The following is a 15556-nucleotide window of genomic DNA, read 5'->3' as shown; positions in this document are numbered from 1 at the left end:
CATGTGGCTAGTCGCAGCATATTCAAAACAGTATTAAAATAACGAGATGTATCCACCAATCCAAAAAGAGTAATAGGTGAGAGCTTAATAGCCCGCCGTTCCGCTCTGTAGACAAAAAATCCCATTGTTAGGGTGGTATCTCATCATTATATCCAAATCTCTGACAGGAGCTAGCTACATTCGTCTGAGGCTAAGCTAGTCAGACAAAATCATTGCACAAGCCATACAGCTGTAAAGATAGCTAGCTACTTAGCTACCTATTTATTTAGTCTCCAACATCCATTTGGCTTGTTCACATCCAGTTACTAGTCTTAAAACATGTTTTGTTCCAAAACTATGCAATATAAAGAAAAATGTAATGGCTTTTACACACTTCAGTCAGACACATTTTCTGGAATCAGCCACATGCACGTGCAAGTATGTATACCAAATACAGACAGAATACGTACAGTACCAGTCAAAAGTTTGGACACACCTACTCATTCAAGGGATTTTATTTATTTGTACTATTTTCTACATTATGGTTTGGGATGAGTCGGACGGCAGAGTGAAGGAAAAGCAGCCAACAAGTGCTCAGCATATGTGGGAACTCCTTCAAGACTGTTGGAAAAGCATTCCAGGTGAAGCTGGTTGAGAGAATGCCAAGAGTGTGCAAAGCTGACATCAAGGCAAAGGGTGGCTATTTGAAGAATCTGAAATATAAAATATATTTTGATTTGTTTAACACTTTTTTGGTTACTACATGATTCCATATGTGTTATATCATAGTTTTGATGTCTTCACTATTATTCTACAATGTAAAAAATAGTTAAAATAAAGAAAAACCCTTGACTGGTACTGTATCTTTCTCAGTGAATTGATTATAAACTAGGTGGTTCGAGCCCTGAATGCTGATTAGCTGAAAGCCGTGGTATATCAGATCATATACCACGGGTATGACAAAACATAGATTTTTACTGTTCTAATTATACCACACCCCCTCGTGCCTTATTGCTTAATGGACCTTCTTCTGGCCAGGGCAGTGATCCAGTGAAGTTACTGGAAGTGGTCAAACGTTATTACACACAATTAGAACAATTGATACGAAAATGTATTCAATTATTTTAATGCAATAATTAATACAAACCCATAAAATGGTGTGAGATTCCTTAAATTCTTTAGCAATAATAATAAATAAAACATCTGAAATGCAGACTATACAGTCATTTTTATAATTAAATCTAATAATGTCTAATCAACTGAAATACTTTGTGTCACGATCGTCGTTACAGGAAGCGAACCAAGGCGCAGCGTGTGATACAAACATTACTTTATTTTAATAACGAACAAACCAAAACACGACTCGTGAAGTCCAACGGTTAAACATACCGAAACGGAACAAAAACCCACAACACCCACAGGAAAACATACAGATTAAATATGGCTCCCAATCAGAGATAACGAGCCGACAGCTGACACTCGTTACCTCCGATTGGGAGTCATTGACCAAACATAGAAATAAACCCAACAGAAATACAAACATAGAAATACACCCAACGAATGAACACACCCTGGCTCAAATTACAGAGTCCCGGAGCCAGAGCGTGACACTTTGTTTCTAGCAGGCCTAGCCAGGCCTTCTGAGAATAACTACAGCAAGGAAAATGTAGGTCAAATGCTTAATTTACAGTCTAATTAAATTGTGTCTGGGAGGATGTGTTTCTTTCATGTACCAAAAAATATGGGGAAACTGACATCAGCTTTTTGGAAAAGAGACAAACATCTGAGTCTGCACATTCCCAACAGTGACTCCCCAAGCACACAGATCTACAAGGTTGCCCTATTTCCAATGACAATCCTCACATATTAATCTCACATTACTGGCTATGATGTCAACAGGACGGAAACGACAACTTATATTCCAAATGCCTTTCCAAAAGTTTGTCAATTTTTCAATCTATGTCATGTTAATAGGGTTGCAAGTTATAAGCCTACCCTGTGTGTGTGTGTGTGTGTGTGTGTGTGTGTGTGTGTGTGCGTGTGCGTGTGTGCGTGTGCGTGTGCGTGTGTGCGTGTGCCAGGAGGTAGGGAGGAAGGATAAACAGCAAAAGACAACAAGTATTGCCAACTAGCAGCCCTGGTCATAGGCTTGTCATAGGTGATTGCGGCTGAGGAAGAGACGGCAGTTGAAACCAAGACAGCCTCCCAAACAGCAAACCAACCAGCCCTAGCTTTGGATTGGATGCTTCTTCTCATCACAGACATTCCAAGAGGGATGGAGAAACGTCCGGAGTCAGCTTCCCCTCGTCGCGCTCCGCGTGCAGGGAGGATGGCCAAGAGAGAACATTCTGGTTCCCCTACTTCCAGGGGCCGCCGTCACAAGGGCACCAAGACAGTGAGGCTCCCCGAAGAACATGAGAAGAAAGAGGGACCAAAAAAGGAGACCAAGGGAGAGACAGATAAAGAGGTAGACGGGCCAGTCAAGTCCACTTCCACTGTTGTGGACGTGGATAATGTGAGAGAGGAAGAGAGGGGAGAGGAGTTCATTGCGCTACTAGAGAGTGAGTGGCAGGAGGAAGGTAAGACAATATTTGGACCCCTATTCACAAAGCATTGTAGAGTAGGAATACGGGTCTAGGATCAGTTTGACCTTTGCAGTCATAATGAATAAGGGGGGGGGGGGGGGGGTCTCCTACTCTGAGACACTTTTGAATATGGGCCCTGGTCTTTGATTTTAAATGATGATATCTTTGAAAAGGACATTAGCTTACTGTGAGTGTGAACCGTGGTATTTGTCATCACCAGGCGTGAAGCCGAGGAGTCTTGGAGTGTGTGAGTGGCTACTCATGGTGTTGGCTCTAACCCTGGTCATCCTCTTCTTTCCCGTTTCCATCTGGTTCTGTGTGAAGGTAAGGATTTTCCACCTCCCTTACATAGACAACACAATAAACAGTATAACACAAAACGAAAGGGGATACCTAGTCAGTTGCACAACTGAATGTGTCTTCAGCATTTAACCCAACCCCTCTGAATCAGAGAGGTGAAGGGGGCTGCCTTAATCTACGTCCACGTCATCAGCGCCCGGGGAGCAGTTGTTGTTGGGGGTTAACTGCCTTGCTCAAGGGCAGAACGGCTTGGGGATTCGATCCAGTGACATTTCGGTTACAGGACAAACTCTCTTGACTGCTAGGCTACCTGCTGCCCATGTGTGTCATAGTATAACAACTTGATGATGACTGTGTCAAAATGTTTCAGGCAATATTCCAGAGTTGGACAGCACTCACCACATGGTAGATTTCTATAATGTACAATAAAGGCACATCATTGAAATGTAGTATTTGGTGAATGACTACAAGGATTCAGCACCCCACTTTTTGGAAGAAAAATATCAACTTTGGAGTGTCTGGAATAATAATGACTGGAACGGAGCTAATGGAATGGCATCAAACACATGGAAACCATGTGTTTGATGTATTTGATACCATTCCACTGATTCCGCTCCAGCCATTACCACAAGCCCGTCCTCCCCAATTAAGGTGCCACCAACCTTCTGTGATTTCATTGACTGACACAGTTGGCTGTCTTTCTCTGTGTCATTCAATTATGGCAAAGTCTTGATTGACAGAAAGCCACTGTGTTGATTGACAGGTTGTGAGGGAGCATGAGAGAGCTGTGATTTTCAGATTGGGTCACCTACTGCGAGGGAGACCCAGGGGACCAGGTTTGTGCTTGTTATTATATTATCTGATGACTCATTCAATGAGTTATTCATAGCTTTCTAAGAATAATTGGATTTCCTTAGGGATACACATAGGGGGCTACTCATAAAATGGTATGACATAGGAAAATGTAACGTCTGGCACGTTTTCTTCAAACATGAAATAATTGTCTTAGGCTAGGTATGAGGCATGCATCAAACCAATCTCGGTGAATTTCTCAAATGGATTTTAAAAGGCAATTGGTAACATTTTACACAGCACAAGTCTTGTGAACCACCCCTATAGTCCATATACTTATCAAACTGTGCATGTACATTACACAGTATATAAAAATATCCTCCAATCTCTCTCTACTGCATGTCTTTTCGGGACCAAGGCCTACTTTTCTACCTCCCACTACTCGATGTTTGCCAGAAAGTGGACATCCGTCTAAAAATGCTCAAGGTCCCACCTCACACAGTACGGTAACTCCTCTGACAGCATACAGAGAAACTAAATCTACATCAAATATTCAAAAATATTTCCTCTGAGCATGACTCTTTTACTGCTGTGATGTGTGTGTTTCTTCCTGTGTGTGTGTTTCTTCCTGTGTGTGTCCAGGTGGTGACCAAGGATCTGGTGAGCACGGAGCTGAGCGCGGTGTGTTACTACCGTATAGAGAACGTGGCTCTGTGCAGCACGGCCCTGTCGGGTGTGAGTGCCGTGCTGCAGGCCTTGGTACAGGTGGCAGACAGAGACGTTCTTGCCCACCACAACTTCACCCACATCCTGCTGGACAGGAAGAGGATCGCCCAGGAGATCCAGGTACCTAACCTACTGTACACTCTTTGTATGGGTCTGTATATTGACCAGACCTGGGTTCAAATACTATTTGAAATTGTGTTTGCTCTAACCTAGAGTGCCAGATGGGTAGGGTTTACAGTTTCTGGACTATCCAATTGGTCAATTAAGTCAGGCAAGCTCAATCAAGCACAGATGAACTATTTGAAATGATTTCCAATAGTATTTGAACCCAGGTGTGACATTCGATATTGACAATGGTTATTCGTGGAATTTGGTATTGAGCAGTGTAAAATCACACGGACTGTCCAGGAATTTTAGTGAGTGAATGGGTGGTGACGTGGTGTGCTTTCTCAACACTATCTCCAGGTGGCTATCGATTCTGTAGCTTGCCAGTGGGGGATCAAGGTGGAGAGAGCAGAAATGTAAGACTATCATCGATGACTGATTACCTACAGGCATTTGTACCATTTTCAAAACAAGACGACGATGCGAGTTCCCATTTTGGCTGGTGGTGTCGTAAACAAATGTTAATAGAACACGGTACATGTTGGAATTGTCAACTTGTGTCTTCACTGCTGACTTGGGTGTGCTCTTTTCACCATGTTCATTTCAGAGAGGATCTTTCTCTCCCCATCGAGCTGCAGCATAGCCTAGCGGCAGAGGCTGAGGCAAAGAGACAAGCCCAAATCAAAGTATGTAATCCGTCTTTTTTGTGTGTATGTGTACAATGGGAAAGGGGGATACCTAGTCAGTTGTACAACTGAATGAATTCAACTGAAATGTGTCTTCCGCATTTAACCCATTCCAGCCTACACACACACGTATGTGTGTGCACATGCGTTGGCATGAACGCATGTCAGAAGGGAGGTAGGATAAACAGCAAAAGCGAAACAACAAGCATTGCCAACTTGCAGCCCTTGACCTCTAACCCTATGTTCCCCTCCTCCCTGTCCTGTAGGTGATTGCAGCAGAGGGAGAGAGAGCAGCCTGTGAGGCTCTGAAGGCATCTCTGGACTCCCTCTCTGGTTCCCCTGCCGCCATCCACCTCCGTCTCCTCCAGCTGCTACACACCCTCCGCACCGAACGCCCAGCACTGGTCCTCACCCTCCCCTCTGACCTCCTCACCTTGCCCCGTGACCCCTCACCCTTAACCTTACCCACCCCAGCTCCAAACCTGGCTCCAGCCAATCCCATCCCAAAAGGAGGAGAAACCAAAGAGGAGCGGAAGACAGACTCGCCGATGATGTAGGAGACAAAGGGAAGCATATACATTTGGGTGCATCTCAATAGTCTAAAGTGGCTGCACTGGTTTTGCCACTCCAGTTCTTTCATATCAGTGCTGATGAAGTGAAGGAAGCAAAGAGAGGACGCCACTTAGGATTATTGATATGCACCCCTCATATCAGATTGAAGAAGTGTGAAAATCTTGTTCTATGATTGTTTTGTTTTTTCATCCTCTGTAAAGAAATATAAATCAGTATAGAGATTTGTGTTTTTATTGTATGATTTACACAATATGCTGATGACACACTCCACCTAAATCAGACAGTGTAATATGAGGGTAAATACGGTCCATAATAAATAAATAATAGGTTAATAATATTATTTTTGAAAAGGAACCATACAGTATCAACATGATTGGAGGGAAGCATATTTCACACCATACAGTAACCTTGTAGGACATGACTGCTTAACAAATAGCATGCATTCCAGAACAACAACAAAAAGACAAATGACTAAATACTGTTGAATGCCCAGACATACCATACTTAGACTCTGCTTTCATTCATTTGTCAAATACAAAGTGGTCGGGATCCTCAGGGGAGCCGAGTTCCAATTACCTCTAAAACCACTGTACTGTTTTCAATCTTCAGTGTTTCTTGGGCTTGTGGTGTTTGGGGCTAGGCTCAGGCTTCTGACTCACTGTTTTGGTTTCATGGGTGGACACCTTTGACTTGAGAGCCGCTGCCACAGACCTCTTGCTCACTGCAATGCAAATTGTATAGATGAGTGTCCAAATCCCATATCCAACAGTGTTGACCTACAGATGTAGGATTTGAGGCTTAAAAAGGCTTCTGAAGTTTGTAATTTCCACTTTGAAATTCAAGACATTTCCCATGTGTCAAATGTATCAACCCCTACAAACTTCAGTAATTATAATCCACATAATAATTCACATTTCCTGTTGCTGCAGGATTATTTGCCTGCTGTAGCGAACTGGCTCAAATTAAGATCCTACATATGTATCACAGAGGTGTCTCGGTATTGACCTACCTTTGGCCTCCAGGCTGGGCCTGCCCTGTCTCTCCAGATCCGGGATCTTCTCCAGCGCTGCCTGGAGGGCCTCCTCTGCCTTTAGGTCCCACTCCTCTACATTCTGGGCCCGGGCCTCAACCCTACTGACACACACACACTTCAATTAAGTATACAGTTGTGTACATTACAGTTGCGAAAAAGGCTAAGTGAAGCACTTTACAAGAGACAACCAAATGTGTTTGTGTTTTCAATGTAATACTCCAGTAATAATCCTTAGATGGGAGATACACAGTGCTGAGAGAGTGTGACCCCTCATTAAAGACCAATAACTTACAGTAACTAGTGCTGCAGAATCTCCACTGTAGCCAGGGCATCAAAGGCTCAATGTTTTCACAATGAAACAAGGAACACAGGACCCCATCCAGCTGAATAGTATCCTCCCCCAGGGTTTCTCAATGATGTTACCATCATGGCCTATCAGCTTCATAATAGAGCCGGCTAGTGAGCACTCCATGGCACAGTGCTAGCTGTGCCACTAGAGATCCTGGTTCGAATCCAGGTTCTGTCGTAGCCGGCCGCGACCGGGAGACCCATGGGGCGGCGCACAATTGGCCCAGCGTCATCCAGGGTAGGGGAGGGAATGGCCGGCAGGGATGTAGCTCAGTTGGTAGAGCATGGCGTTTGCAACGCCAGGGTTGTGGGTTCGATTCCCACAGGGGGCCAGTATAAACAAATAATGTATGCACTCACTAACTGTAAGTCGCTCTGGATAAGAGCGTCTGCTAAATGACTGAAATGTAAATGTAAATGTAAATGTATGGCCTCTTCTGGGTCCTCTGCCTCCACCTGCTGGTCAAAAACAGGTATTGCAAAATAATTCAAAAACTGCAGTCGATGAGGCACAATTTACACTACATGACCAAAAGTATGTGGACTCCTGCTCGTTGAACATCTCATTCCAAAATCATGGGCATTAATATGGAGTTAGTCCCCCCTTTGCTCCTATAACAGCCTCCACTCTTCAGGAAAGGCTTTCCACTAGATGTTGGAACACTGCTGCGGGGACTTGCTTCCATTCAGCCACAAGAGCATTAGTGAGTTCGGGCACTGATGTTGGGCGATTAGGCCTGGCTCGCAGTCGGCGTTCCAATTCATCCCAAAGGTGTTCGATGGGGTTGAGGTCAGGGCTCTGTGCAGGCCAGTCAAGTTCTTCCACATCAATCTCGACAAACCATTTCTGTATGGACCTAGCTTTGTGCACGGGGTTATTGTCATGCTGAAACAGGAAAAGGCCTTCCCCAAACTGTTGCCACAAAGTTGGAAGCACAGAATTGTCTAGAATGTCATTGTAGGCTGTAACGTTAAGATTTCCCTTCACTGGAACTAAGGGGCCTAGCCCGAACCATGAAAAACAGCCCCAGACCATTATTCCTCCTCCACCAAACTTTACAGTTGGCACTATGCATTGGGGCAGATAGCGTTCTACTGGCATCTGCCAAACCCAGACTGGCAGATGGTGAAGCGTGATTCATCACGCATTTCCACTGCTCCAGAGTCCAATGGCGGCGAGCTTTACACCACTCCAGCCGACGCTTGGCATTGCGCATGGTGATCTTAGGCTTGTTTGCGGCTGCTCGACCATGGAAACCCATTTCATCAAGCTCCCGACAAACAGTTATTGTGCGGACATTGCTTCCAGAGGCAGTTTGGAACTCAGTATAGAGTGTTGCAACCGAGGACAGATGATTTTTACACGCTACACGCTTCAGCACTCGCAGTCCCGTTCTGTGAGCTTGTGTGGCCTACCACTTTGCGGCTGAGCCATTGTTGCTCCTTGACGTTTCCACTTCACAATAACTGCACTTACAGTTGACTGGGGCAGCTCTAGCAGAAATTTGACAAACTGACTTGTTGGAAAGGTGGCATCCTATGACGGTGCCACCTTGAAAGTCACTGAGCTCTTCAGTAAGGCCATTCTACTGCCAATGTATGTCTATGGATATTGCATGGCTGTGTGCTCGATTCTATACACCTGTCAGCAACGGGTGTGGCTGAAATAGCCGAATCCACTCATTTGAAGGGGTGTCCACATACTTTTGTACATATAGTGTACTTCCGGCTCTGGACATTAGTGAAGGGTGAGGTTACCCCTAGAATTTGACTCAGTTTAGCATTTCCCAATGAATGGTTAAGGTTAGGATTAGAGGAGGAGAAGCTGATCCTAGATCTGCATCTAGGGGAAATCTCATCACAGAGCTGGAAGATACAAGTGCCTAGCATGAATAATAATAATAATTACTATAATAATCATCATCATCATCATTAATATTAATCATCATTATTATTATCATTATTTGTTGAGCAACTCTCAGATACTGGAATAGAATATGGCCAGTTTTGTTCCATAAATTAAAGTATTTTTTAGTAGTCTTTTTTCATGTAGATTGGTCACCATGTGACCTCAGTTAATTGATCATTTTGCTCCTCCTCCTCCTCCTACTCCTCCTCCTCCTCCTCCTCTTCATCAAAAGCCTCTAGTGGATACACTGCAGGTAGGTTCATCTAATGACATCATTATACTTTATATCACATCAACCAAAAACCTGTGATGCTTAAAATGTTAAAATGACACCCCACTGGGCGCAAGCTGGTTGAATCCACGTCATTTCAACAAAATAATTATAGTATATATTTTTTCCTCCTGATCATGTTGAATGAACTTGGAAAACTGTTTGGATTTGAACATTTGAACATAATTCCAATGTCATGGTTAAAAAAAATTGATTTTACTTTAGAATATACATCAGTGCCCAGTGGGATGGTATTTCCATTTTGGGTGGCTAACTGCAAGGTAGAGAGGGACCACAGTAAAATGATTATCAGAGGCTCACTAGAGATTATATGCTGGGCAATGGGGGATGCAGTTCAGTGTGATGCGCAGCTCCACGGGACTGCCCTTCACGTCAGACAGCAGGATCTGACAGGACTCCATCCAATCGCCACACTCCCTCTGTGTAGCATAAACACACACACACACACACACACACACACACACACACACACACAGCTTAGCATTCACATCCTTGAGTGCAAAACACTTATAATGGTAGAACCCCTGTTAGCATGCTCTACATAGAAAGTCTGGATGAGGGTTGCTAATGCTAAGTCAGTACCTGCGGCTTGTTGAGATCAAAGAACTGATTCTCTGTGTCATCCTGAGCCATGGTCCTCTGAATCTCCTCCTCCACAATGGCCTGTCAAAGCTGCACAGAGGGGGAAAACACATTCAGCTTGGACGATATAGTACTAAATATGAAAAGTGGGACAGATTCGTCCCAATGACAGCAGCCCAAGTAGACATTTTAAAGCAGAAAGGCTCTATGTTGCCTGTGGTGTAACTCACCACTTCATCCCCCATCTACCACCAAAATGTACATGTAGCAACACAGTTGAGTGATGGGGTTCGATCCCACGCAGGCGGGGGGGGCGGGGCATATGTGCTGGAGGCGGAGACCTTATAGACCAACTCCAGGAACTGGTTCAGTAGCTTTACATGGTGATATATTTGGAGAAGTTGTTCAGTTTCTGGGAGAGGTTCTTGGAGTCCTTCTCTAGTTGCTCCAGGGAAACCTGACTGATGACGGTGGTGTTGGGTCCCGGTAGGAGGGCTTGCTCCTGGTCATCACAGTGGTCCGGGACCATCTGGAGGAGCAGGTCCACCATCCAGCGAGTCAGAGCCGTTTGGATGGAGTTCACCTAGAAACACAGGGCATAGACATTATGTAAGGGAGATAGGGTGTGTCCCAAATGGTACTCTATTCCCTTTATAGTGCACTACTTTTGACCAGGGCCCAATCTTTCGTTGATTCATCCCTCCTGTAGAATTCATTGCTTTATCTTGAAATCCTTTGTGTGTTTATAAAGTATTAGCTTCCTCGGAGATATGAATTTGTCTTGTCGTTCAAGAACTGAATTACCTTCAGATGGAATTATACGATAAATTGTATTTATCCCTTGTTGCTAAATTATAGCTCCTTGTTGACTAAAAACAAACAAGTGGTGCCCCTTTTAATTTAACTAGACATCATCATAGCATATTACACCATTCTTCTACACATCTATAGAATCAAACGTACCCTCATCCCAATAGCATAGATAAAGAATAGCATAGGTAAAGAAAGTGCTATTTAGGGACAGCTCTGTAAGTCTCCAGTATCTCCTCACATAGCCTGCGGTTCTCACAGTCAAAGAAGTTGGCTTGGGTCAAGATGAACTCCCGGAGAGTGTTGAAGACATCATCCTAGAATCTCGATCCTGGAATGGACACACATTTTTTACAAAAAAAGCTTAGCCACAATAAACTCAGATTTGGGCCAAAACTTTTTGGGAATTTGCACTGGCACAAGCTCTCGTCTTCTCTTTTAATTAAAAAAATGACTGGCACCAAATCGAACAACAGTGTAATTATGATGTCAAATTTTTTGTCACAACAGATCATTTGACCAAGGCCCTGGTCAAAAGCCTACAAAGGCGGGCCAAGAGAATTCACTGGACGTGCGGTTTGTGCTTGACCCTCTCGTTCTCAGGCTGGGTGCTGTGGACGTACAGCAGGCTCTCCATCGCCAGCATTATCCAGCTACCCAGGGCCTTCTCCAGCTTCAGGCAATCACAGTGGGGCAGCCCCTCGGTGTGGCCAACCAGGGCCTTCAGTCGGGTGGCCCAGAATTCCATGACCCCGACCAGGCACATCAGTTGCTTGTGGATTCCTGAAAGGGCGACAGAGAACCGTTGGCAAGGGATAAATGCAGGTATGAGGTATGAGACAGGCAGGAGTGCTTATCAGGGTTCTTCAGATTAGTTGAAGCAGGGGTGTTCGTGCTGGGATGAAACAAAACCCTGCAAGCCCAGTATGTAGCACTCCAGAATCCTACCTTAGTGCTACAGTTTCCTGTATATAGTTCCACTGTATATTCCCTCCAAACTATGTCTGTCTCTCTCACCGCCATAGAAATAGAATCTATAGAACAGGCATCCCCATTCAAGTCAACTTTTCTGTGGCGATGGGCCATTCCGTTCAAATGCTCACCGCTCTCGCCATTAATGCACCTGCCCAGCTGCTTGTGGAGCTCCGACACGGTCCAGCCCAGGTCCCCTCATCGCCTCCTGGCCCCCTGGGTGTTTCCTGAAGAGCTAAAGGCCAACCTCCACCCAGGCATCCTGCAACTGGCCTAGCTTGTTGAGGGTCTCCTGGCAGGAGAGAAGGTCCTCGCCTCCATAGCGCTCACACTGAATGGTCAATGCCTGGAGGATGGGAGGGGGCATGTTAGTTGGCCACTTACAGTGGTATGTGGTGTTTCGGTAGTGAGTTCTTCAATCCTGGTCCTGGGGAGTACAGGGTGTGCAGGATTTTGTTCCAGCCCAGTGCTAAAATGCCTGACTAGTGCTTAATGGTTGTGTAAGTGATCCACATACAAAAACATCAAACATGTCCCTAAAAGGAAATGTCCCTAACAGGAACAAAAGAAAACGTTCTTACATTTGACCACTGTTTCAAAGCTTGTGTAAAGCTGTTCTTCTGAAACTTTCTCAAATTTTGGATCCGGGCTCCTACAACAAAAAACAACATACAGTGGGGAAAAAAAGTATTTAGTCAGCCACCAATTGTGCAAGTTCTCCCACTTAAAAAGATGAGAGAGGCCTGTAATTTTCATCATAGGTACACGTCAGCTATGACAGACAAATTGAGAGAAAGAAATTCCAGAAAATCCCATTGTAGGATTTTTTACGAATTTATTTGCAAATTATGGTGGAAAATAAGTATTTGCTCACCTAAAAACAAGCAAGATTTCTGGCTCTCACAGACCTGTAACTTCTTCTTTAAAAGGCTCCTCTGTCCTCCACTCGTTACCTGTATTAATGGCACCTGTTTGAACTTGTTATCAGTATAAAAGACACCTGTCCACAACCTCAAACAGTCACACTCCAAACTCCACTATGGCCAAGACCAAAGAGCTGTCAAAGGACACCAGAAACAAAATTGTAGACCTGCACCAGGCTGGGAAGACTGAATCTGCAATAGGTAAGCAGCTTGGTTTGAAGAAATCAACTGTGGGACCAATTATTAGGAAATGGAAGACATACAAGACCACTGATAATCTCCCTCGATCTGGGGCTCCACGCAAGATCTCACCCCGTGGGGTCAAAATGATCACAAGAACGGTGAGCAAAAATCCCAGAACCACACGAGGGGACCTAGTGAATGACCTGCAGAGAGCTGGGACCAAAGTAACAAAGCCTACCATCAGTAACACACTACGCCGCCAGGGACTCAAATCCTGCAGTGCCAGACGTGTCCCCCTGCTTAAGCCAGTACATGTCCAGGCCCGTCTGAAGTTTGCTAGAGTGCATTTGGATGATCCAGAAGAGGATTGGGAGAATGTCATATGGTCAGATGAAACCAAAATATAACTTTTTGGTAAAAACTCAACTCATCGTGTTTGGAGGACAAAGAATGCTGAGTTGCATCCAAAGAACACCATACCTACTGTGAAGCATGGGGGTGGAAACATCATGCTTTGGGGCTGTTTTTCTGCAAAGGGACCAGGACGACTGATCTGTGTAAAGGAAAGAATGAATGGGGCCATGTATCGTGAGATTTTGAGTGAAAACCTCCTTCCATCAGCAAGGGCATTGAAGATTAAATGTGGCTGGGTCTTTCAGCATGACAATGATCGCAAACACACCGCCCGGGCAACGAAGGAGTGGCTTCGTAAGAAGCATTTCAAGGTCCTGGAGTGGCCTAGCCAGTCTCCAGATCTCAACCCCATAGAAAATTTTTGCCCAGCGACAGCCCCAAAACATCACTGCTCTAGAGGAGATCTGCATGGAGGAATGGGCCAAAAAAAAAAAAAAAAAAAACCTTGTGAAGACTTACAGAAAACGTTTGACCTGTGTCATTGCCAACAAAGGGTATATAACAAAGTATTGAGAAACTTTTGTTATTGACCAAATACTTTTTTTCCACCATAATTTGCAAATAAATTCATAAAAAATCATACAATGTGATTTCTTTTCTCATTTTGTCTGTCATAGTTGATGTGTACCTATGATGAAAATTACAGGCCTCTCTCATCTTTTTAAGTGGGAGAACTTGCACAATTGGTGGCTGACTAAATACTTTTTTCCCCCAGTGTAGTTATATGAAGTCAAAGCAATGACAACAGCTCTGTCATGACAGATTTACAGTCAGTTCTATGAGTAGATTGCACCAATGGCCATTTCTACGCCGCGTACCTGATGTTGGCGCCACTTGACGATGCCAGCCTGTATGCCCCATATCCTCTCACACTGGCTGTGCCTCTCTTAGATTCTTCATGAACGATGTGAGCCGCTCCTTCCATTGCTCTGTCAGCTGCATGATTTAATTCAAGTCCTCTGCGTCCTACGGGAAACAAGGTTTTTATTATTTTTAGCATAGTATGAAATTATAATCAGAATTGGTTGGAGTAAATTCCGTTTAAATTAAGTAAATTCGAGAGTACAATATCTCAAATCAGGAAAAAATTTACCTGACAGTGTGGAGTTTAACTTGGACATCAGGAAGAATGTAAAGTGCTTGGCAGTCTTGGTCCAGGTCTGCTCACTAATGTGAAGCCTGCTGGCCAGCTGGAGGTTGTTCAACTTGATCATCTGGGAGGGAACGGATCAACATCAACAACTCTGATGTACATACGTTAACATGGTTGTATTCATTAGGGTACTTGGCAGCAAAATGTTTTTCAGAATTGTCATTTCTAATAGGACAAGTTTAGGTAGCCCCTCCCTGTTTCAGTCTGTTTTCTTCCATTTGGCGCCACATTAATAGACCCCAGTTAGCACTTCCCATTCCTCTACTGCTCCTTATCTCCTCCCATGTAGCTATGCATTCCATTGTATTTCAACATGTCCTAATGTAATATAGCTAACGCTACAACAGGATGTCTGACAGGGACGGACTGACGTACGGAAAGACGGACAGACAGACAAAAGACAAAATAGATGGACGGACAGACAGACAGACCTTGAGGGCCAGGTTGTAGGTGACATTGCTCCACAGGTCCCTCTCGTCCGTCAGCCTGGCCACCGAAACCTCCAGCCTCCTCCTCTGCATCTCGTACAGGTCATACTGAGGAAACAGAGAAGTGAAGGTCATACATCCAAGTACAGTTGTATGGTACAGTACAGTCGATAACAGCTATTTTTTGCAGTTTTACTTCAGTGCCTTATTGCAAACAGGATACATGGTTTGGAATATAGTATTGTGGAGTAACTACAACGTTGTTGATCCATCCTCATTTTTCTCCTATCACAGCCAAAAATCTGTAACTGTTTTAAAGTCACCATTGGCATCATGGTGAAATCACTGAGTGGTTTCCTTCCTCTCCGGCAACTGAGGAAGGACGCCTGTATCTTTGTAATGACTGGGTGTATTGATACACCATCCAAAGTGTAAATAAAAACTTCACCATCCTCAAGGGGATATTCAATGTCTGCAATTTTGTTTTGACCCATCTACCAATAGGTGCCCTTCTTTGCGAGGGATTGGAACACATCCCTGGTCTTTGTGGGTGAATCTGTGTTTGAAATTCACTGCTTGACTGAGGGACTTTACAGATCATTTTATGTCTGGGGTACAGAGATGAGGTGATGATTCAAAAATCATGTTAAACACTATTATTGCACACAAAGTGAGTCCATGTAACTTATGTGAATTGTTAAGCACATTTTTACTCCTGAACTTATTTAGGCTTGCCTTAACAAACGGGTTGAATACTTATTGA

At 44.2% G+C, this 15556-nt stretch overlaps 1 protein-coding gene and 1 pseudogene across 2 annotated transcripts; one reads left to right on the top strand and one right to left on the bottom strand.

Annotated features, from left to right (window-relative positions):
- Positions 1-2221: 2221 nt before the first annotated feature.
- Positions 2222-5730, top strand: LOC311131384 (podocin-like; the record flags this gene model as incomplete). The annotated part of the gene is made up of 8 exons (XM_084164345.1): positions 2222-2558; positions 2785-2888; positions 3628-3700; positions 4075-4157; positions 4299-4502; positions 4848-4903; positions 5095-5173; positions 5440-5730. The coding sequence occupies 8 exons, from the start codon at positions 2222-2224 to the stop codon at positions 5728-5730; spliced, it is 1227 nt and encodes a 408-aa protein (XP_084020471.1).
- A 621-nt stretch (positions 5731-6351) lies between these two features.
- LOC311131002 (axonemal dynein light chain domain-containing protein 1-like) lies at positions 6352-14928 on the bottom strand (annotated as a pseudogene). The gene is made up of 12 exons: positions 14797-14928; positions 14306-14426; positions 14031-14171; positions 12274-12344; positions 11824-12038; positions 11287-11503; positions 10954-11051; positions 10291-10493; positions 9911-10000; positions 9629-9747; positions 6756-6880; positions 6352-6467 (listed from the first exon to the last, which is right to left on the bottom strand). The product of its transcript is annotated as an axonemal dynein light chain domain-containing protein 1-like (transcript).
- Positions 14929-15556: the final 628 nt, after the last annotated feature.

The sequence above is a fragment of the Coregonus lavaretus genome (genome assembly GCF_964263955.1).
Source record: "Coregonus lavaretus genome assembly, chromosome: 6".
Classification (NCBI taxonomy): Eukaryota; Metazoa; Chordata; class Actinopteri; order Salmoniformes; family Salmonidae; genus Coregonus; species Coregonus lavaretus.
Note: the sequence above shows the minus strand (reverse complement) of the source record. Positions and strands in the feature narration are given on the sequence as shown.